At 40.3% G+C, this 21,356-nt stretch overlaps 1 protein-coding gene and 2 long non-coding RNA genes across 8 annotated transcripts in view; 2 read left to right on the top strand and 1 right to left on the bottom strand.

Moving 5' to 3' along the window:
- The first annotated feature begins 2,162 nt into the window (after window positions 1-2,162).
- LOC116706895 (uncharacterized) lies at window positions 2,163-2,852 on the top strand. The gene is made up of 2 exons (XR_004336359.1): window positions 2,163-2,687; window positions 2,755-2,852. It is a non-coding gene; the product is annotated as an uncharacterized LOC116706895 (long non-coding RNA).
- chd3 (chromodomain helicase DNA binding protein 3) overlaps window positions 2,800-21,356 on the bottom strand; it is a 46,821-nt gene continuing 28,264 nt past the window's right edge. For 3 of the 6 annotated variants that reach the window (XM_032543914.1, XM_032543917.1, XM_032543911.1), the window contains exons 32-40: window positions 20,881-21,079; window positions 20,675-20,782; window positions 20,451-20,582; window positions 19,270-19,378; window positions 18,179-18,311; window positions 15,523-15,718; window positions 13,589-13,752; window positions 13,138-13,264; window positions 8,736-9,986 (exon numbers count right to left, since the gene is read on the bottom strand). In XM_032543914.1, the coding sequence (XP_032399805.1) occupies window positions 9,724-9,986; window positions 13,138-13,264; window positions 13,589-13,752; window positions 15,523-15,718; window positions 18,179-18,311; window positions 19,270-19,378; window positions 20,451-20,582; window positions 20,675-20,782; window positions 20,881-21,079 (1,431 nt within the window). In that variant the 3' untranslated portion in view covers window positions 8,736-9,723. Of the gene's footprint in view, window positions 3,054-8,735; window positions 9,987-13,137; window positions 13,265-13,588; window positions 13,753-15,522; window positions 15,719-18,178; window positions 18,312-19,269; window positions 19,379-20,450; window positions 20,583-20,674; window positions 20,783-20,880; window positions 21,080-21,356 lie in introns of those variants that run through there. The other 3 variants (XM_032543915.1, XM_032543912.1, XM_032543916.1) reach the window with 2 other exon arrangements.
- LOC116706897 (uncharacterized) lies at window positions 12,311-12,995 on the top strand. The gene is made up of 2 exons (XR_004336361.1): window positions 12,311-12,714; window positions 12,843-12,995. It is a non-coding gene; the product is annotated as an uncharacterized LOC116706897 (long non-coding RNA).

Genomic DNA, 21,356 nt, shown 5'->3' with positions numbered 1-21,356 from the left:
CACACACACACACACACACACACACACACACACACACACACACACAGCTCTTAAAACAACCAAACCGTTACACTACTACGTTGCCAGGCAACGCTTTGGTTGTTGACGTCCTACTCTGTACAGTGTCATAGAAATAGAATGAGTTAGCTAGCTAGCTTACATGTTTGAACCGCGAAGTCCTCCTTAATCTGCTCCAGTCTACATAGCCTCTCTGTCCCACTGAAAAAGCAGCAGAAAGGCCTCAGTCACCGCTGGAGAATCCACTGAGAGCAAATTAGCATTTAGCTAGTAGTTAGCCGTTAGACCCAGCGTGCACCTGCTCGCATGGGTGTGTTTCATTTGGGTCCCTTTGCGTGTTGGCCAGGTGTTGCATTAAATCAGTGATTAACGTAACTAAATGCAACTTTTTTTTTTATCTATGCTGAAATACAATAATGACAACCTCAACCATAACATGTGAGGATAAATGTATTTGAGTGTAATTTAACCATCATAAAGCCAAAAAAGGTTTGCTGAGAGCTAGCTAAATGGTGAGATCCACATGCTAAAATTGGGACAATGACAACAATGCTAACATGCAGATTTTTACAGGTAACACTAACAGGCTTAATGTATACTATTTTTAGTTTAGCATGTCAGAATGCTAAAATTTGCACTAAACAAAGTTCAGGATGGGAAAACTGACAAAATTGACAATGTGTGTGAAATATAATAATTTTATAATAATGTATACTGTTTATTGATCCCCAGTGGGGAAATTACAATTTACACTCTGTTGGTAATCACTACACACAAGCAATTACAAAAAGAATTCACACAGTGCTTTTTATCATTTCATTCATTTTATTACAAACAAAAAAAGAAAGAAAAAACAAATTAGGAGATGCATCATCATTGACATGTTTCACTGCCACTCATTTGATCGGCACCACTACATACACAGTGACACAAGATACCCAGAAATTGACACAAAACTCTGGAGGGAGGACAAAGAAAAAGAACTAAGTGCTTTTAACATTTAATTTCAGGGGTTGCAAAAACTTTAGTATGAAACGTAACTTTTAAAATGGACTATTACCTGGGAAGATCAGTGTAAAATGTCTGGGATTTACAAGATAAATTAACAGTAGCTATTGTTTTTTAGTTTCAATTTAAAGCAGACTGACTAGGATTTACAGGTTGACATCAGGTTCTTAATTCAGTTTGATGATTTTACATTTGTTCAGCTATGTTTATTAAGGCGTTTTTCAATGATTGCAGTATATAAAATGTATTTCCAGCCTTCAATTTTCCAGATAACTGTGTACTTTTACTGTGGTTAGATAGTATACATTTTCTTTCTGCTCATAGAAGCATTTAGGGTTACATATGGCATATTTTTCTACGTATGTTTATGTCATTTGCAAGCCCCAAATCTAAAAGCAAGAAAAACGAGTTTTCTTGTAATATATTGACCTCTGAAGTTAGCTAAACTTCTTCGTTTGTGTTCTCTTGTAACATAGGACAAACATGGCGAAGAGGTGCATTTGTGTCACACATACTGTATCGTTTTTCATATTTCTTGTTACAAAAAATGTCTCATTTGGTAAAAGCTTTTTCTCGAATAGCAACAGCGAGAACAACGGCAACATTGACGACAATACTCATAACCGCGAGAGTAAAGTATATCACAGGATTCTGTATAAAGAAATAGAAACTTAGAAATAAAAAAGATTGATAAAGGGAGGGGGTGTCAAGGGGAGTGTTTAAGGTGATTGATGGGTTTTAATAACACTAACTTGCTTATGAAAAGGTTATAACATTCATAGGTTTCTGAAAAATAACATTGTCGCGAACCCCTAAAATACCTCAAAGCTCTTAACATACACCAGAACCAGGGGAGCGAAATGGGATGGTGGCAAATACTTAATGTGGTCAAACAAGTCCTGAATATAATCATCATATTATACCTTGCTGCACGTGTTATTATCTTAACATGTACCATTGAAGAAAAAAAAGAAGAATAAAGAATACCTGGAGCTGTGCTTGGAGCTGCTTGGACTGAGAAATCAGAGGTTGAGCCTCTTTTGGGAGAATTAGAAACAGTATTAAAACTGTAGGCACAGCTTGACACCATTTTCCCCCCCCCCCCCCCCCCCCCCCCCCCCCCCCCCCCCCCCCCCCCCCCTCACGAGACAGCATTATTGTGATTAGAGCATGCTTAAGGGGATGGATGCGGCGTGTAGAAATGATTTTAGTTTCACATGCAGCTTCCTGTCGAGGGCAGGAGAAGGAGGAAGGGGAAGGTTACATGGTCTATTGAGAGATCTAAAGGTTTCTAGGATTGAGGTGGGTTGAGAGTTGTGTGTGTAAGTGTTGTATGTTTAATAACTGTAAGTGTGTATGTAGATGAGGTTAGAAGCATCTGAAGAGGAGGAGTAGGAGGCCTGTGTGAAGAGGCCCACTTATGAGGAGTATAATGGTTTGAGGCAGACAAGAGAAGGTCACAAGAGACAATATGGACTGTATACTGTAGGGGTGCGTGCGTCCGTGCGTGTGTGTGTGTGTGTCTGTTGACAGTAAGTGCACATGTGCGTGAGTGTGTTTATGTTTTTGTACTTCTGTGTGTGTGATTTTAGTTTTTCAGGGAGTATCAGTCAGCAAAGTTTTAGAGGACTTTTGTCTCTGTGTGTGTGTGTGTGTGTGTGGTGTGTGTGTGTGTGTGTGTGTGTGTGTGTGTGTGTGTGTGTGTGTGTGGTGTGTGGTGTGTGTGAGTGAGAGAAGCAACTACAATACAAGCGGGTCAATAAGTGCACCTAATAAGTTAGTCAATTAGTTGTAATACTGGATCTGTGGTTCAATGTTCTGAACAGTGTTGCCACCAAAACTTTCTGGAGAGAAGATATCTTTGCAGCAGATGGGTTTCTGTGTATGTGTGTGTGTGTGTGTGCGTGTGCGTGTGCGTGTAGTCTAGTCGTCGATACAGATGACCTCTCCGCTGCGCTGCTCCCGCCGGTTGACAAGCGACTCTGCTTCCCGCTCCTTCTTTACAGACATGTGAGGTCCATTCAACACTGCAGGGGGGGGGGGGGAGAGATGGCACAGTCTGAGTTGTCAGTTTAGTCAGTTCCACATGTCACTTGTCTTTGTTTTGATGTTTTCTCTGCAGACTGAAAACAGAAGATTATCTATGAAACACTGTTTTACTCACATAGGAACGCACAAATGCGAATACGCAGATATTGTTTCAAGACTGCTATTAACCATCTTTTGGGCATCCATGACAGGTTTGGGCGGGTGAAGACCAATTATGAATTTCAATTCAATTTTATTTATAGTATCAATTCATAACAAGAACAAAAGTGACCCTTAACAACATTCAGAGAGAACATTATAGACACTGTTCTGTATGTTTATAAGACATTGCTGGGACTTTTTGGGATATCTAGGGATCTGCAATGATATATATAAATAAATTAGATTAAATTTGCTGAGGAGCCTTTTTGCATGATTGTGAATGTCCAATAGGTTTGACATCTGGATGTTTGTGGATGTACTACTACTACTACTACTACTACTACTACTACCAGCCTACTAGTTGTACATTTTTCTTAGATCCACTTGTGTTTAAGTATTCCAAGCAAGTAGACTCATTGTTTTACATGTTATGTAATGTTTTAATGGTGCAGCATGTGCTGTATGTTTAGCGTTTTTCCTTTTTAAAGGCAATAGTGTAATTACAGTAAATCAGGCAATTACAGAGAGATTAAACATGCTTATTGTTCTCCATGTTCTCAATTTTTAAGTTTACTTTGAATATTAAGAAAATAGGGGAAAAGATCAGACTCAAAATAATAATAAGAAAGGTGGTTAAACAATTTGTAGCACAAACCCCAAACATTTCTTCTTGGTGTGCTATTTCTCTCAATTACTGGAAGTAATCTAGGAGAAAATGAAGTCCTTTTAAAAATCTGAATGTTTGGGTGCCCAGATAGTTCAGTTGGTAGAGCAGGCACCCATATATAGAGGTTTACTCCTCAATGCAGCGGGCCCAGACTCTCTCTCCCCTTTCATATCTTCATCTCTCCTATCAAAAACAAAGGCCGAAAATGCCCCACAAAACAGACAATTGATTTTAATGTACCATTCTCTTCAGGGAATCAAAATCTTTTGCAGTTGATCTGACAAGGGGAACAAGAAGAAGTAACATCCTCTATTGCAACATAAAGCAAAGTTTATGGAAAATATGCTCGTTTCTAAAAATATCTCTGGCGCTGAGGGGGAACCTGCCAATCATCTCAGTCTTGTTTATTACCAAGGTATTATGATAAATTAGTGAAAGAGTGAAGCAGCAAGGCTTGCCTGATAATTCTCTGATAATCGTTTTAATGAGCAAACTTGCATAATACCGTAAATTAATATATAATATTACATATACAGCATGATGTTTACAATAATGATAAAACCCCAGAAATGCAAAACTTTTAACCTTGAGAAAGTGAGGCCGACAATGAGTAAACACACACACACACCCACACTACCACCACATCACACGCAACACACACCGACTGGCATCGCCACGCACGAGCACACACAAAGTCATAGACACATTAACACACACACAGGCACACACAGGCACATAAAGTCATGGACACATAAACATAAAAGTTTAGCGCTCCTATCAAAAATAACCCAAGAATAGACCGAGAGCGCTCCTCTCTCACCACCCCTGTGCAGATCAAAAATGCGATAAGGAGTGTATTGTACATTGGCGAACTTTGTGTGTACCAGAGTGGGGATCACTTATCTGAACACGTGGCATTTTGCCAGGCCAACAAAAGGGATAGAGAGAAAGAAAAGAGACAGAGTCAAAGAGTGAGTGAGTGAGTGAGTGGAGTGAGTGAGTGAGTGAGTGAGTGAGTGAGTGAGTGAGTGAGTGAGTGAGTGAGTGAGTGAGTGGTGATGTGTGTGTGTGTGTGTGGTGTGTGTGTGTGTGTGTGTGTGTGTGTGTGTGTGTGTGTGTGTGTGTTTTGTTTTAGATGGTGTCAGACAAAATCTGATAAGAAGCTAAACAAATCGGGGTAAAGACTGGGTGAAAGAGCACGAGGAACTACGGGTGCAGAGCAAAGACAGAGTGAAGAGAGAAGTGAGAGATGATGAGATGGAAAAAAAACGGCAGAGTGCTCTAGAAGAGGACCAAAAAAAATACAGCCTGACCGATACGTAGCCATGGCCAATAAACCAGCCAGAAAGTGCAGTCAAACAATGGCAAAGATGTGATTGCATACTTTGTCCACCAGGGAGTGCTGACAAGTCCATTTTTCAAATGTGAAATGTCCCGTACATGTTTCGGTCATTTTTGTTAAAAAAAAAAAAACTAATTTAAAGGATCTATATTTTAAGGATTCATAAAAATAAAAAAAAATCTTTATAATCCTTAAGATTTTCATGAAATCAAAGCCTGCTTTTGATAACATGTACTTTTTTCAGTAATAGCCATCCAATGTTTCATATTCAGTACCTACCTTACTATTTATTGTTATTTTATTGTTAGCGTTACCTACCTACACACGATGGATTCACATAAAGTGACTCAGCGTATAAGCTTGTTTTGAAAATGAACTGCATCGATATCTGCCTCACTGCTCACTGTTCACCCAAACTGTAACGTTTCCTACTTCTGTTGCTCCACATTAAAAACGTTCAACTAGCAAAACACAGGATGGCTTTAATAGTGAAGCAGTCACATGAAACACAATGTTGTCCCCGAGGTTAGCGCTGACCGCAATTGTTCATCAAAAATAACAATCTCGGTATTGGCCTCACAAAAATCCAGTATGACTTGGGCTCTACAAAGAAGGCATGTAAGGTAAAGAAGTGGCGAAGGAATTCAACGAGACACTTGTGTTACAACAGATAATGTACAACAGATTCCCTCTGCGATGCCAAATTCACTCTGCAATACTTCACCTCTTTCCATCCAAACTCCTCCTCTATCTCTTTCTCCGTTCAGATCCCTCGCTCTCTGCAGGTTGCCTGCAGCTTTACAGTAGCAGCAGACTAGACACATAAACATTCTCTTGTCCCAAATTAGGTTGGCAGTGATAATTGTAGTTAGGGTAAAAAAAAAAGATAAATCCAACAGCCCACATCTGAACATACTGTATCTCTAAGATTTCCATTCTTCATCTACTATTCCTAAAACTCTAGGACGGTTCAAGTTCAGAAAAGCAATAAAATGATTCCTGGCCACCATGTCTCTCCCTGTAGGTCCTGCCTACTATCTGATAGAAGTGAACGCTGCCATCTTGGCAGGAAACGCAGCATTTTTGCTTGCTAAAAAGCTTTGCGTGAGTGTATGTATGCCAAAAGCTTTCATCAGGAAGAACCTTCTGCCTCAGGACTGTCAGCTGTTTAGGAACTTAAAAAGCTCAACTTTGATTTTAGAATTAATAGTCTGTCCAACTGAGATTTGAAAAGAGTTTTGTAAATCATTGTGTTGCAAGAGTTTGGAAGTAAAATTAACAATCAAGTATTTCACTGTAAAAAAGGGCTGTGTATTGCACCTCATGATGTAAAATGTGATTATTGAAAATTGGTCAGATTCATAGTGTTGGTGACAGATTCTTTGATCAGATATTTATTGATTTAAACCTGTATTCACAGATTTTTTGAGCACTTGAGCACAACACAGACATAGCGTCACCTTATAAAGTTGATATGGCTAATGTGTGCTGCCTATGTACACCTCTAGCAAACACGGGGCAACATTATCATTCATTTTGGACACGTGTTTCTGACCACCTCCCGAGAGGCAGCGCAAATTTTAGTTTTTATTTCTGTTTTGGTCCCCACCAACTCCTGATGGAATCTGGCTCTACTGCTGCTACATGCTCCCCAATGTTCACCAGCTAGTCGCTAACTTTGCTTGGTACTGAGAAGGTAACGTACAGTGGCTTTATCAGAGCTTTTTAACTTAAACCAATAACCAAAACAATGAGCTGAAAGATGCTAAAATGTACTGTAAAGTTGAGAGGAACTGCAGAGTTGGGTGATAATTCTCAGTGGGTTGCAACTTTACGTTATAATTGTACTACTTTTAGACAGTATTTTGTTAAAATTCTTGTATGGTTGCTTTGTGTTAAAATGAGTGCTGTCAGTTAAACGCGTTATTAACGGCGTTATTGCAAACCGTTTTAACGGCATACATTTTTTTATCGCAAGATTAACGTTCTTTTTGGCCTAGCAAACTTTGTAGTTTTTTACAAATGCTGTTGCAATAACTAGCAACATTACAAAAACTACAACACCACACCGGATCTAGCTAGACCGGAAACAAAACAACAGGCACGTCACACACACTTGTTTGGGCTTGCGAGCCGGCCAAAGAGTAGTAACGTTACGTTTTGAGTGGATGGCGAGTGCGGGACGCCGAAATGGACGCCAATAAGATTCTGAATGGAAAGTTTTACTTTTTAAAAGTTGCCAAATGGTTCCGTTGACAAGACCAAAGTGATCTGTGTGTTTTGTCGTTGTGAAGTGAGCTACCATCGCAGCACATCCAGTCTGAAATATCACCTGATGGCCAAGCACACAGCTGTTGCAAATTCTCCGCCTCCCCTCGTCAAAGTATTTTTTTCCCCTTTTATTGATGGACAGTGTTACGCTGTGTGAGAGATTATTTGCTCCAAGTGAGAATGTTAGGTGTGAGATTGAACACTACAGTAGGCTATATGCCAATGTTGTTTTCAATTAAAATGAAAAAAGAGAATGGGGAAAAAAAAAGAAATCAAGGGGCATTTAGAATAAATAAAAATGTGCGGTTAATTACAAGTTAACTATGACATTAATGCAATTAATCAAGCTTAAATATTTTAATTGTTTGACAGCACTAGTTAAAATTAAACATTTGAAAGGTTTAGCTTATTTCGTGATAAACATTCTTATATTCCTGACACTAAGGTATGCAAAAAAGTATTGTTTTGGAATAAGTAAAGAAAGTTAGGTATCATATTGCAACGAATTTCGTACATTTTAAACAATACCTTGTTTGGATAAAAACGGCAGAGCTACCATGCACACATACACATGTACTTTTCACATCCATACAGCATTCCTCAACCTTTATACATACAGTACAGTTCTCATTGCAGGTCATCCCACTGCTACACTTCTCTGGTCTTTATGTCCTTCCATCTTAAAGGGAAATACCACTCAATTTTAGCTAAAAAATATTCAAACGTCCTAGAAATAGTGTAAAACTGATTGTTCACCTCTCTACCTTCCAGAAACAAGGCAGAGGAGTTTGCCCTGCTCTTTAGTCTGGGATGTCACAAATATGTACAGCTCTAATGCATACACACTGAGCTGGAAAAACGATGACACAGTCCAGAGTGTTTTATTTTCTCAGGGATCAGGGGACGTTTTCCAGCGTGGAATCCATCACACTGTCACTAAAAAGAAGCTTGAGGAACAAAAATGTCTCCTTGAGCTTCAAAGTGAATCTCCCCTTTTTCTTTCAATGACAGATTGCAGTCTTTAGCTTTGGGGAGGAGCTACTCGTGTATACAGATTTGCTGTGATGAGGCTTAAAAACAGGAAATGTGAGTTCAGTGGAGTGATATTCCCCTTTAAGTGACAAGAGAAAAAAAAGGTGCAATAGTAAATATGCTTCGTAATACAGTACATATCTCAATTGGGTCAGAGCAATGTTGCTACTGACTGCTGGACAAAGGCAACTTCTAAGTTTTTTTTTATATATCTATGGTTCTTGTTTCTATGCTTGGTTGGAATGCTAGGGCAAAAGAGTCCATGGGAAGAAGTGTTTTAAACTCTTTTTCTTTCTTTCCTTTTTTTTTTGCAAGATAATCTGAGTTCATCCCTTTTTATTCCAAGTTTGGATTTCATCTGCCTGTACCAAGCAGAATTAAGTTCTTTGTAGGTTTTCAGGTTGTGTGTGAGGTCCACAGTGTATAGATACATGCATGTATGTGTTAGACTGAGAAAGAGAGACGGAGGAGGGAAAGACCGTGGAGGAATGAGGGAGTACAGGGTTAGAGCGAGGGGACAGGCATGTTCAGTCAGTCGGCGGATGAAGAATTGATCCAGGGGGAAATCTTTTTGTCCGCAGAGGGAGAAACAGAAAAAGAAATCTGTCTGAGGAGTTTTAGGGAGAAAAAAAAATCCTCCTTTGTTGCATTTTTTCTCCGTTTCTGCGTTCATATATGAATTCCTGAAAACCTGTGATTGCATTAACATACAATCTTTTTCCATCCTTCTACAGACAGATTTTCAGTAGTGCCTTTTCTCTTTACTTTTGGAAGGATTTGTTTGTTCCAGACAGGTCATTGCTCTTTTTTCCCTGTCTCTCTACCTCCCCCCCCACTCATCATTAGTGCTTGATCTCAGAGCCAGCTTTTCACCTCTCCCTTCTTATTTGGCCCTCTCTCTCTGCAGTTGATTACTTGTTTTCTTTTAAGTGCCGCCACATCTTTTTACTTTTCGTGTCTTCTCCTTTTTGCCTCCTGTCCGTATTTGAGCCATCCAGTGAGCTTCACTTCCCCCTTTATATTCCTCACATTCCAGCAGTGTCAAAGTGCTCTGTCCTTGGGTCCTTTTTGGACTTCCTCCACAAGCATTCAGGTTTTTGTTTCTCCTTTTCAGCTTTCACTGTCCCATTTTTGTTTAATTCCTGGATGTTTTATCCAAATGACCTCTCTCTTCTTTATGAGTCTCCTCCTCCCTTCAGGGTTTCTTTGGTCGCCCGTTGCGCGGCAGGTTCTCCACCGTGTTGCTGAGCCGGTACTTGACGATAATGCTGTGCACCGTGGACTTGGGCATCCTCAGCTCCTGCCCGATGGCCCCCTCGGACTTGCCGTCCTTCCAAAGGTCCACCACTCGCTGCCGGTGCACCACATCGTGCTCCTTGGTCTTCTGGCAAGCAGCGTTTGGCCCTCCGGCGGCTCCCCAAGCAGCTCCCCCGGTGGCCCCAGCAGCGGCGGCGGCTTCTGTGAGGGCAGACAAGCGGCAGACTGTAGTGGAGACTCGGAGAGGGGAGCAGGATAATGTCACACTTTACTGGTCCCCGTAGGGAATTTTAGTTTGCCTCCCTCCTCTGCAGGGAGGTCAGAGGTCAGGGGGGGAGCTACTGGAGCTGGCGGGGGTTCATTGCTCTGCTCAAGGACACTTCAGCAGGGCGGCTGCTTGCAGACATGTGGGCTTGAACCAGTGTGCTCCACTTGAAGGGCAATCTCCCTAACTTCTACGCCCCTAAAGGGGGAAGTTTTTTCTAGAATGTGGGACTCCTTTTAATGCAGATGAGTAGCTTCCTCATGGCAGTACAGATGGCTGAAACAGGTTTACCAAAAATGCAATTCAAGAAATGGTGCAAATGCTGAAATATTGCCATGTGTGAGACAGCAAAAATCCTTCATTGGAACATTTGGTGTATCATTACATTTTGTAGTTCACAGAGTGCAGCTAAAGCAGTAGATGTGTAGTTTAAAAGTGTCACAGCAGACATGCATATTTCTGGATATGTTTTGTATACTCAAGTGAGGGAGCTTCTCTCAGGAGAGGGCTATTAATGGAGGGAAGCTAGGAGGTCACGGAATCAGAGAATTGTGTTGTTTTAACTCCGACCATTTCTCCTGCTCACGTTTTCCCTCCCTGGCTGAATCTAAAAAGGTCAGGAACCAGCGTGACCCTAATCAAGACCATAAATATGGGCTCATTTGCTGCATGCTTGTGCCCTGCCAGAGTTCAGGGCGTTCAAACTGCACTGAGCTCAGCTCAGCTGCTCGCCGCGAGGCCCCCGCAAGCAAAACCCACGTAGCAACACAACTCGCGCACGACTATTTCTGAACAGCCAGCGCTGGGCCCAGCCCTCCACCGGTTCACAAGTCACAACACAACGTTTACACAACCAAACTCCTTCTGTGGTTTCTGTCCCTCTCAAAATACCTTGGTACAAAGTCTGAATGCTTCTTGGTATGGCCAGACACAGAGCATAATGACATTTTCAGAGATAGGCCCTGGCTCTCTAAAATGCAATGATTTTGACAGATGTCTCAGTCTACAATTACATAAATCAAGATGCACTGAGTGAAAGGCAGGCCCAGCACTGAGAGAGCTGGGTGTTGTGGTTTTAAGCGCAAAGCTATTGGGGAATATCAGGTTTTACAAGTTATCTCTGCCACATCTCTGCTATCTAAACATCTCCAAACACGAATACACATGCAGAGCCGAGTGTGCGTCTGGTGAGCATATGCTGTTACCAAACTAATTATGAGAAAATAAATTCACTAACTGCCACTGCGCTCTGACAGACTGCAGGCAAGAAGGGTTGGACAAGAGGCCAAAACAAAACAGAGTCTTTCTTTTTATGACTTAAATTCTAAATCTTTTAACTCAGTATGTAATGAGAGCCACAATAGGACTTCACAAGACAAAACAAAGATTGGAAAAGAAAATACTCCCCAGACAGGGTTGATAGATCTCCAGACTGTGCTTAATTGTTGCACAATGTGTTGTTACTGCTGAGTATTGGTTTTGAGGTTGGACATTTTAAGAGATGAAAATGCCTTAATATAGCAGTGCAGCACTTTTGTGTTTGATTTTGGTAATATCTATTTCAGGTGTCTATCTGGCAGCCACATCAGAAAGTCTGCCACAGATGTGTTTTTCCAATATGAACTACTTTCTGGATTTTTGCAGGTTTCACAACTTAAGCTGCTCAGAGAGATAAAGTGTCTACTCAAAGTGCTTAAAACAGTACTGCTTTAGAAGCCATCAGGTAGTTCTTTGCTCCACATATTTAAGGATTAAATTGAAATTTAAGAGTTAAATAACTGCACTCCACCACAAAACTATCATAGACATTTCCCAGAGTCAGTGATTTTGATTCTCCTAACTGAATGTTTTTTTCCGCAACAACATAACCATATAAAGATGAAATTCCTCAGATATCTTTAAATAGAAGCAACATTTTGGACTGGTTTTGTCCATCATCAGTGCAAGTTGCCAAGTAATCAAGCCCAGATCTCTGAAGCTGGATTTGTGTGTCTGTCAGGGTGTCATGGAGGCCCTGTAGCCCTGCTGGAGCTGACGTGCATGGCACTGCACGCTGAGGCTACAGCAACCACAAGAACTGTGATTAGCGAGCGTGGTCTGCTTGTTTTCTCGTATTGATTTCTGATCCTGCCAGTGTTTGTTGACGATAGAAAAGAAAATTGTACAAAAAAACGAGGCATCCCTCAGTACCTGTCTCCTTTCAGTAATGCTAGATCAAAAATGTTTTGTTATCTAGTAAAGTCATTTTGTGCAAAACACAAACTGAACCTAAAGGTGTACTACACTGCTTTATTATTTCATTTCCACAAAGTTGTGAGTCTTGCAAAAGAGGCATTAAAAAGAATATGACATAATCAGGGTTATTTTCCCCTCAAGAGCCGCAGAAGACATTACACAACAGTTTTCACAGGCCGAGTGGTACTCCTCTTATTACGTGTGTCATGTGTAAGATTGGTGGAGTGCCCTTTTAAACATGTTTACTTTTTCAATTAGTATTTTCTGATTGCTCTCATTAAGCCATTTCCTGTCCAAAACTTCCCATAATTATCTTCTATCACAAGGTAGAAGACATGCAGGGATACACATGAGAATTCTTCACCTCCGAAAGGAAGCAGAAATCTGGCTTAAACTGCCAGCTTGCCAACTGTCAAACAGATCAAACTGGTATGCTTGTGTAAATCATCTTGAATCCTATAATTATGGATGCCTTAATACCCTATGATGTTACTGACAGGAACACTCCATCTCTCTCTCTTTCTCCCACACACACCCACCCGCAGATTCACACACAGAGCACCTGCACTGGCAAGTGAAGACTGAAATGACTCTCACATCACCCCTTAAGAAGTTTCAAAACATCAAACACTTTTCTGCACATTGACATATCAAAACACAAAGTGCTGCACCTTTACATGTACAGTCCAGATTAATAAGGCATCATTTAATATATGTCATATGACACATATTTGTGAACCTTGAGATTTGAATTTTTCTGGGTTTGAGCAATACTTGTCTGCAAACTTTACAGTACTGACCAAGCCATTATTGATAGCAGTAAAGGATGTCAATGGAGCTTCAAACACTGACCTGATATGAAGGATCCGGGCGGCATCTGACTGTAGTTGGCCCCTCCCATGTATAGGGCGCTCGGGGGGGCGGGGGTGAAGTGGCCTCCGTAGTTGTGAGGGGTTGCGTAGGGTCCTGGAGGTATGGGCTACACAGAGGAAGACAAGTTTTCTCTTTGTACATGTAGGTTGTGATTTATGACAATAGAGGATAAATAAGGGGGACAAGAGGACAATAAGATAAATAAGAAAAAACACTTAAGTCATGTGAGCTGACAAAAGAAATCTGTTGACTTTATTGTGGAGTGAAAATCCACAGGTGGGTGACAAGATAATACGCCCCGTCTTTTCACTGGCCGTCCTCCATCTATTAATTTTCCACTGAATGCAGGCAGCTCGAGCAGGTTTCAACTTGTGGATGTTTTCGTGTGTGTGTGTGTGTGTGTGTGTGTGTGTGTATGTAGGCTGCTAACCGGGGGTGTGTGCGTCTCAGTGCCCTTGCTGGCCAGTCGGCTGAGGATGCTCCTCTCGGACATTTGCAGACGGGCGGCGATGGGCGGGACTCTGGACAGCGTGGCCGGTAGCCGGGTAACGTCGGCCTTCATGTCACTCAGCAGCTCCTCCAGCTGGTTCAACACTGCAATGACCACAACAAACAACAACTACTACGTGTTCACTTTCAAACCATATTTTCACATTTTAGCGTTGACTTCCTGCTACTTTTGTGCCTCTTATTAATCATTTGATTGGGTACTTCATTGATTAATGCCGAAAATAGTGTCTCCTTCCGAAGCTTGAGTTAGGTAATTAGTTACTTTAGTAACACTGGAAAGTAACGAAAGAGTTATATTATTACATTCCTTTTGTGTCTAGGGTCAATCCAAATCAAGGAACTGTTGAGGTTGACAACTTCTGCACAAAAAACTTGAAAAAAATGTCTTCCTAGTTCTTTAGGTTGTTTTTTGTTGTATTATCTTTTACAGGGTCTATAAATAGTGTTTTGTCATCTCACAAATTTTTGGGGGATTTATAATAGAAAAAAAAGCCCACTTCCCGTTCTATTTTTCTAAGACATTTCCCTCCCCATCCTTTATTATCTTGTCACTCTGTCATCACATCCCATTTGAAATTAATCACCCATAATAAACTAGCAGAGTGACTTTGCGATGTGATAAATATGTTTTAAGCATTTGTTTAGTTCAGCATCGTTACATGCACAAACACAAGAAAGAAACTAAAACAGTAGTGCACTGAGCATGTTGTTGTTTCGACAGAACAATATGAACATGGACCGACCAGACCCATTTAAACCAACTGAATGTAATGCATGCAAAGCATATCACGAAAACGTTAGGCTTCCCCAGCTTGTTTCTAGCCAGTGTATGTCATTTAAGCTGCCCAGAACATTCTGAGCATTAAACACTTAATTTCCTGCATTCTGGCGTACATGTATGCACCTATTTCTAACTTTTCTGCATCAATTTATGCTGGAACTATCTTTATTTATGTAAAGGGAAACATAGATGACGATTTAAAATATAAAACATAATGGAATATAATGCAGTAAGGCTCTCGGGCATTCTGTATTTCTTTTCAAATATTTGTTCTCCTGTAGATCAACTTTTCTCATTTAATGTTATCTCTGCTGAGTCAACCCACATGTAGCCATGATCTAGTCCTGCTTCCTCTTTTGTTGATGAAGTAACCTTTTTAAATGTCCATGTGGCAATTGGTCATGTGAATGAAACGTTAATTTATTTTAATTAATTAATAAACCCCTAGACTGTAATGTTTCAGATGTGTTTCAACATCTCAACTCATCCCATTTGTGTTCTCTGGCTTTGGAGGAGTTGGGATATAAGAGAAAAAAAAGAAAAATTGAGAAAAATAAAGTTATACTATTAAGAGTTATATAGTCACAATAATTCTACCTGCACCTGCTGTGCATTATGTTGCTCTGCTGATATGCTAGATCTCAGAGCTTCTGACAGAAGTTTAGGGAAGCGGCTGAACACTGCTTCACACGGTTTTCAGATGTGGAAAACCAAAACTACAGCAGAAATAAATGGCGCGACACATCTGATGCCGCATGTCCACAGCAGAACAAGTCCGTTTTGACTACGTAAAGTTGCACAGAACACAGAAGTCGCGCTGCTCGTCTCTTTTTTTTTTTTTTTTTACAGAGAGAGTGGACACAAAGCAACGCACAGTTCTGCTTCAGAGCACTGTGTGTAGACTGTAACGTCACATCATGGGAACTTTAAACAAAAGGTAACAATAATATTGCCACCTAAACTTTGTCTTGCCTACATTTAAAATTACATATGGGGCTGAGGCCCCAGAAGAATGAGCTAGCGACGCTGAAGGTTTTAGCCCTAATTACTGATGTCATCCCATTATCCCTGACCTTTGTGCAGGACAGCGTTGGCCGGCTTGTTGCCAGCCAGCGACTCCTTGCTGAGATGCTGGTGTGACTCCGCCAGGCACTCCACCTCTGTAAAGCGCGCATTGAGCGCCATGGCCGGGTGGCTGGGGTCCTGGGTCATGTTCAGATAGGCCGCCCGTCGCAACTGCTCCTCTATCACCAGCGCCTGCTCCAAAAGCTGGAGGACAAGAGGGTTATACTGACGTCAAGTAGAAGTGAACCACAATCATTCACTTGCCTTTTTTGGTTGTACTATAATTTCACTGCAATCGTTTGGTCAAATTTTATGTCTGTATTTTTCAACCATAAACTGGGAAGCACATATTACTTGACTGTTCAAGATGTATGGAACACATCTTTAGTATATAGATCTTTAGGTCTGTAGCAAACACTGTTGTTTATTTTAGCAAATAGGGTGACTTTATGAGACAATATTTATTGCTGTGATTTTTACTAATATGTAAAATATCTATCTTGCTAAGAAAAAAAGTATAAACAGCAGGAGAATGAGAGAGCTACAGTAATTATTTATTATGCAGGGTTAGTGATCAGAGAAGAGCTCCATATCTTGTAGAAAAGTAGATTCCTGCACACTGCATTCAAGACATTTCATGAATCATTGCATCTGGCAATGCGTCTAATGAAAAAACTAAATTCCCTTACAACACAAGCTACTTGGTGAAAGAAGAATCGGCTTCAAAAACAACTACTGATTTAAAAAAAAAATGTATGTAAATCAACACATTTTTAGATGAAAACCCACATTTCTAAACAAAGGAAAACTGACAAAACAAATTTGTATTTTACATTTAATTTAAACACAGACAGAAATGATAACAGGGCTTAAAAGCTCTGATGTTTACAACCTATTCTACAGAATATACTCTTATTATATTCTGTCAAAAAACTGCTCCAATATTCTTTCTTGGTTAGCACAGTCACAGTAATGCAAGCATTGTAAGGGAAATAGAGCTTCATGCTGTGATTTAGTTGTTTGTGTGTTGTCCAGGAAAAAAAAAGTGCTTAATTGCTCTGACGCGCTGCAAAAAACATGTCATTGTGCTACACAACCAATTACAACTAAAAACATACTACGGATCGTTTTGTTTGAAAGAGATCTATTTGTGCCGTCCCGTGCATTCTTGATGGCAGAGTTCCAAAAAAACTCCAATAATTTAAAAGGAGAGATAAGGAGAAATGTTTAAGAGACAGAGATACAGTAAATGAGGATGTTGAGGGCAGGATCTGAAACATGTGAGAAGCTCAAAAACAGGATGAGAGCTGTTCCAGAAATGCAGTGGTCAGCAACACCATCCAGCCAAAATGTGGGTCTAGGGGCATCTGTCATCCGACCATCAAACATGTCAGGTGATGGAAGACACTGTAAAATGTTCCTAAATTAGTTTGTTTGCGTAGAAGTAGGGCGTGCACCGAAATGAGTTTATAGCACAGACTATTCAAAACTGTCAAATCCTGAAAGTTGGTTTTGAATGGCAAGTCAAACTGGAAACCTAATTTAAATCCAAATTTTGCCAATTATGGCCAACATTTTGGCAAAGTTCTTGTTTGTTTTTGTAAAGAATTTTGGGGGGCATTTTAAGGCCTTTATTTGTACACGACAGCTAAAGACATGGAGGGGGAGACAGGGGGGGGAAAGACGTGCAGTAAAGGGCCGCAGGTCGGAGTCGCACCAGCGGCCGCTGCGTCAAGGTGTAAACCTCTATATATGGGCACATATATGGGTGTGTGCTCTACCCAGGCGCCAAAGTTCTTGTTTGTCAGAGAAGGATTTTTTAACTTTTGTTAGTAAAAAAAGGGGTTTTATAGAGAAACATGTTTATATTTCTCAGGTACTGGAAGAAATATCATTATGTCATTGGTACAGGAAAAAAATCAATAACATTTTAGCTGCTCCGCAGCAATGGTTGAGGTCGGGCATTTTGAAGAAGAAAAGGAAAAAGCGGTGAATGGAGAAGAGGAGAAAAATGCAAATAAACGAGGGTTCTGTCAGCAGAAGTGGCACACACAGACATTCCTCACACTGAGTATGCCTGAGGATCTTCTAAAATTAAAATATCTCTGATTTTATGTATCGCCGATCCCCACAGCATAATGCCAGAGTACACAGTGGCATGGTAACCTAGGACACAAACTAATGAGCTCAACATTTCAGTTGAGAAAAAGCTGTGAATTTTTTCTATGAACATCAAAGATTTAGTTTGCAAGAAATTGCAGTATTTGTAAACATTACTGTATGCAGTAAAACGTTTTAATGCACTGTGGGCTTTGATATATCAACAAATATGAATGGAACATTTGTGGAGGACAGTGTGGAGATGAATGCCTAAAGATTGGTGTCAACAGAGCCACAAATGTGTGAGGAGATAGGTTTAAGTAGGTTTGCAGGTTTTGAAAAAAGTAGATTGCTGCTGGGAAAAGAAGGGCAAGTTTCTGCTCTATTAGGGCTACAGTTTGACTCGGACTGATAAGTTTGGCACAGGACTGGACTGGGTGTAAGGTTTGGTGACTTTTGTGAAGAAGAAGAAGAAGAAGAAGAAGAAGAAGAAGAAGAACTGACAAATAAATCTGGTGTCTCCACTTCTGAGAGTCAAGTTGTAGACGTACAGTGTTGTCTTACCTTGAAGCGTCGAGCCAGGAACTTGTTCTTCATCTCCAGGAAGTTGCCTTTGTTCGCCTGCGATTTGAAAGGCTCATTGACGATGGCGAACTGGGGGTCATTCTGGATGTCCTGCCACCGGGCGTAGCCGTGACTGGCACAAAAGTCAAGGGTCACGTAACACTTTTGGGCAAGAGGCAGTGTGAAGCAGCAGTGTGTGCTAAAAGTAACAGTGAAGCTAAACACAGAAGGTTTTCAGATTATTTCTCCAATGGAAAAGTTATGAAGCACATAAGAATTAAGTAGTAGAAATAGTTTGACATTTTGGAAAAAATACACTAATTCACATTCTTTTTAAGAGTTAGGGGAGGAAGACCTATTACACTTTGTATAATAATAATAATAATAATAATAATAATAATAATAATAATAGAAAGTTATGGCGAGCAGCAGGTTTTTAGTCTTCACTTACCATAAAGACTGCAAACAGCTAACCTGCCTCTAGGTAACAAAATCTGCCTATCAGGACCTTTAAAGACCACTAATTTGCATGCTGTAACTCATTACAACTAAAACATAAAAAAACAGAAATGTATACACTTGGGAGGCTATTTTGAACTTTGGCCAGAGCCAGGCTTGCTGTTTCCCCCTGCCTCCACTTTATGCCAAATTTAGAAACAGATATGAGAGTGGTATCGAAATGTTGAGCCCAAAATGTTGAGCTATTCCTTTAAGCTGAACATTGTTTTTTGATGGGGATTCATTTAATCTTCTTAAAATACAAAATTGCAGTTATTTTAGCACAATTAGGCCCTAGGCAGCTTCTGAAACAAATCATTTCTCCCCTTTTATTTCAGTCTAACTAGGCCTCATGATTAGCTTGCAGAATAATGAAAACAGTCTAATGTGAATGCTGCATGCAGCATGGCCTAATTACCATAATAGAGGGAACAACATGAACTAAATGACCCACTACATTGGCTTCCAGCAGACACAGTTTGCTGTTTACCGAGCTCTGGCTGGCTTGTTGACTTATTACGCTGGGCTTCTGCCGGCTTATAGAAAAATAAACACATTGGGGTCATCGCTCGGGCAACTGCCGTCAAGGATACATAACGATTCCCGCCAGCAGCCAGAAGTCGTGTCGGCGGTGCCAGATCTCGTTCATCTTCCCCGAGGAGATGGCAGCTCGCTCCTCATTCTGCCAGAGAGTGTGCAGCTCTGTGGGGTGAAGCCAACACAAGCTAAGAATGGTGCTGGTCTCAAAGTGCTTAGCTAGCTGAAACCTGGCTGCAGGTGTTTCCATGGCACAAAGAGCTTTTCTGTGTTTGTGTTCAATGGGGAGATCATTTTGGCTTTTGTACAGAAGCTCTGGAAAGCAAGGGGAATGTTTTTCTGTTTTACTTGGGAGTTTGATGTGGTTTAGACTGCTTAGTCACTTGTTTGGACTAGCTGTTAAGTTATTTTCACCTTTTCACCTTTTAAAATGCAAGTGTCAATTAGGATTGGGCGATATGGAGAAAATCAAATATCACGATATTTTTGACGAAAAAACCTTGATATAGATACCGCAATGATATTGTAGTGTTGACTATTGGTGCTTTAACAAAATATTTACACAATGAGAGTTTAGATAAATAATCATCAGTAATGCACAGCAGATATAATGACTAAGTGGGTAAAGGCAAATAATATTGTAACAGTTAACAACAATGTGGTAAGTTCTGAAAATGACATAACTTTACTGTAATGCAGCCTTTAAAACCACTTCTGCCATATCACGATATCAATATAATATCAATATATTACCCAGCTCTAGTGTCAATGCTACATACAATTTATGTTTTGAATCATGTTGATAGTTCTTTGTATATCTAATGAATGGGGATGCAGTTCTGGCTTAAAATATTAATGTACAAAATATATAATTGCACTTTTTAGAAAGGTTTATGCAGAACTGACCAGAATGGTCACCCAGGCCTAAAAACAAAGCACCCTTCCCAGGTGTTTCCACTTCCACTTTAGCAAAAGACTATTAATGTGTTCATGTCATATTTGAGGTCCAATTACAATTACAGTTTCTGACGTTATTGTCAACATCCAAGTCAAAATTGTGAATGTTAAAGAAGTAAACATAGATGGTTAAAGTTGTTAAAAGAGATGAAGTACAGGGAAGTTAGGGAGAGTTACTTAAGTGTCCTACATAGAATCCTAAAATGCCTTCCTGTACATACACTACCACATAGACCAGCTGAATGTATTCCACAACCGCTGCAGGTGAATCAGTACTGACCGGTGAAGCCCCCGTCTGCGATGTTGAACATAAAGCGAGGTCGCTCAATGGGAGGCCTCCCGTTACCCTTGGGCGCATCCTCCCTTGCCGCTCTGGCTTCTTTCCCAGCATCCTTTTCACCTTTGACTTCCTCTGTTTTTGAGTAAGACGGTAATTCTCTTAGCAAAAAACATGTTGCTTGTGTATTTATGGCAGCTTACTATCACAGACCGTGAAGCGTGTACCTTTCTTCACATCAGACACCTCGGTTTTATCCTTTGCATCTGTTGTTTCAGTTGCTGTGAGTGCCTCTTCCCGCTTATTTTTTTCCTTCTCCTCCCCCGGCTTTTCTCCTTTTGCAGGAAAAAAAAAACATTTCATTAGCAAGGACTTCACGTCAGATTTGATCTAACTGACTTATCAAGTTTCTTTTCTGTGTTTTTGTTTTTACCTGATTTCTCTTCTTTGACCTCTGCGTCTTGTTTTTTCTCTTCTTTAGTCTCCTCTTGTACCTTTTTCTCCTCTGTTGTGGCAGCTGAATTGTCAGTTGTTTCCTTCTTCTCCTCTTTTTGCACGTCACTGTCCTCTTTGTCTTCGTGTTTTTGACTGGGGGATGCATTTTGGGATGTGTCTTTTGTCGTGGAGGAAAGCTATGGAAAGTAACACAACATGCCATCAATTACTGAGTCGTTTTGTTTTGTTGTTGTGTGGCAAAATCTTCAAATGCCAAGCTTCTACAGAACTGAAAAAACATAATTCAATCATTATTCATTTGAATATTAAGTTTACATCTTATTCTATTTGTACTTCATTAAACACACCACAACAGTGTATTTGTATGTTGTAGCCTTTTTGCTATTAATTCCATGTACTTAACATTTTGGATGACTATTTTCCACAGCATGTTGTAGAGGTTTTTTTTTTTTT

This window comes from Etheostoma spectabile, chromosome 19 (genome assembly GCF_008692095.1).
Source record: "Etheostoma spectabile isolate EspeVRDwgs_2016 chromosome 19, UIUC_Espe_1.0, whole genome shotgun sequence".
In the NCBI taxonomy this organism is placed as follows: domain Eukaryota; kingdom Metazoa; phylum Chordata; class Actinopteri; order Perciformes; family Percidae; genus Etheostoma; species Etheostoma spectabile.
The sequence above is the reverse complement of the archived record's forward strand: the minus strand, read 5'-3'. Positions and strand labels throughout refer to the sequence as shown.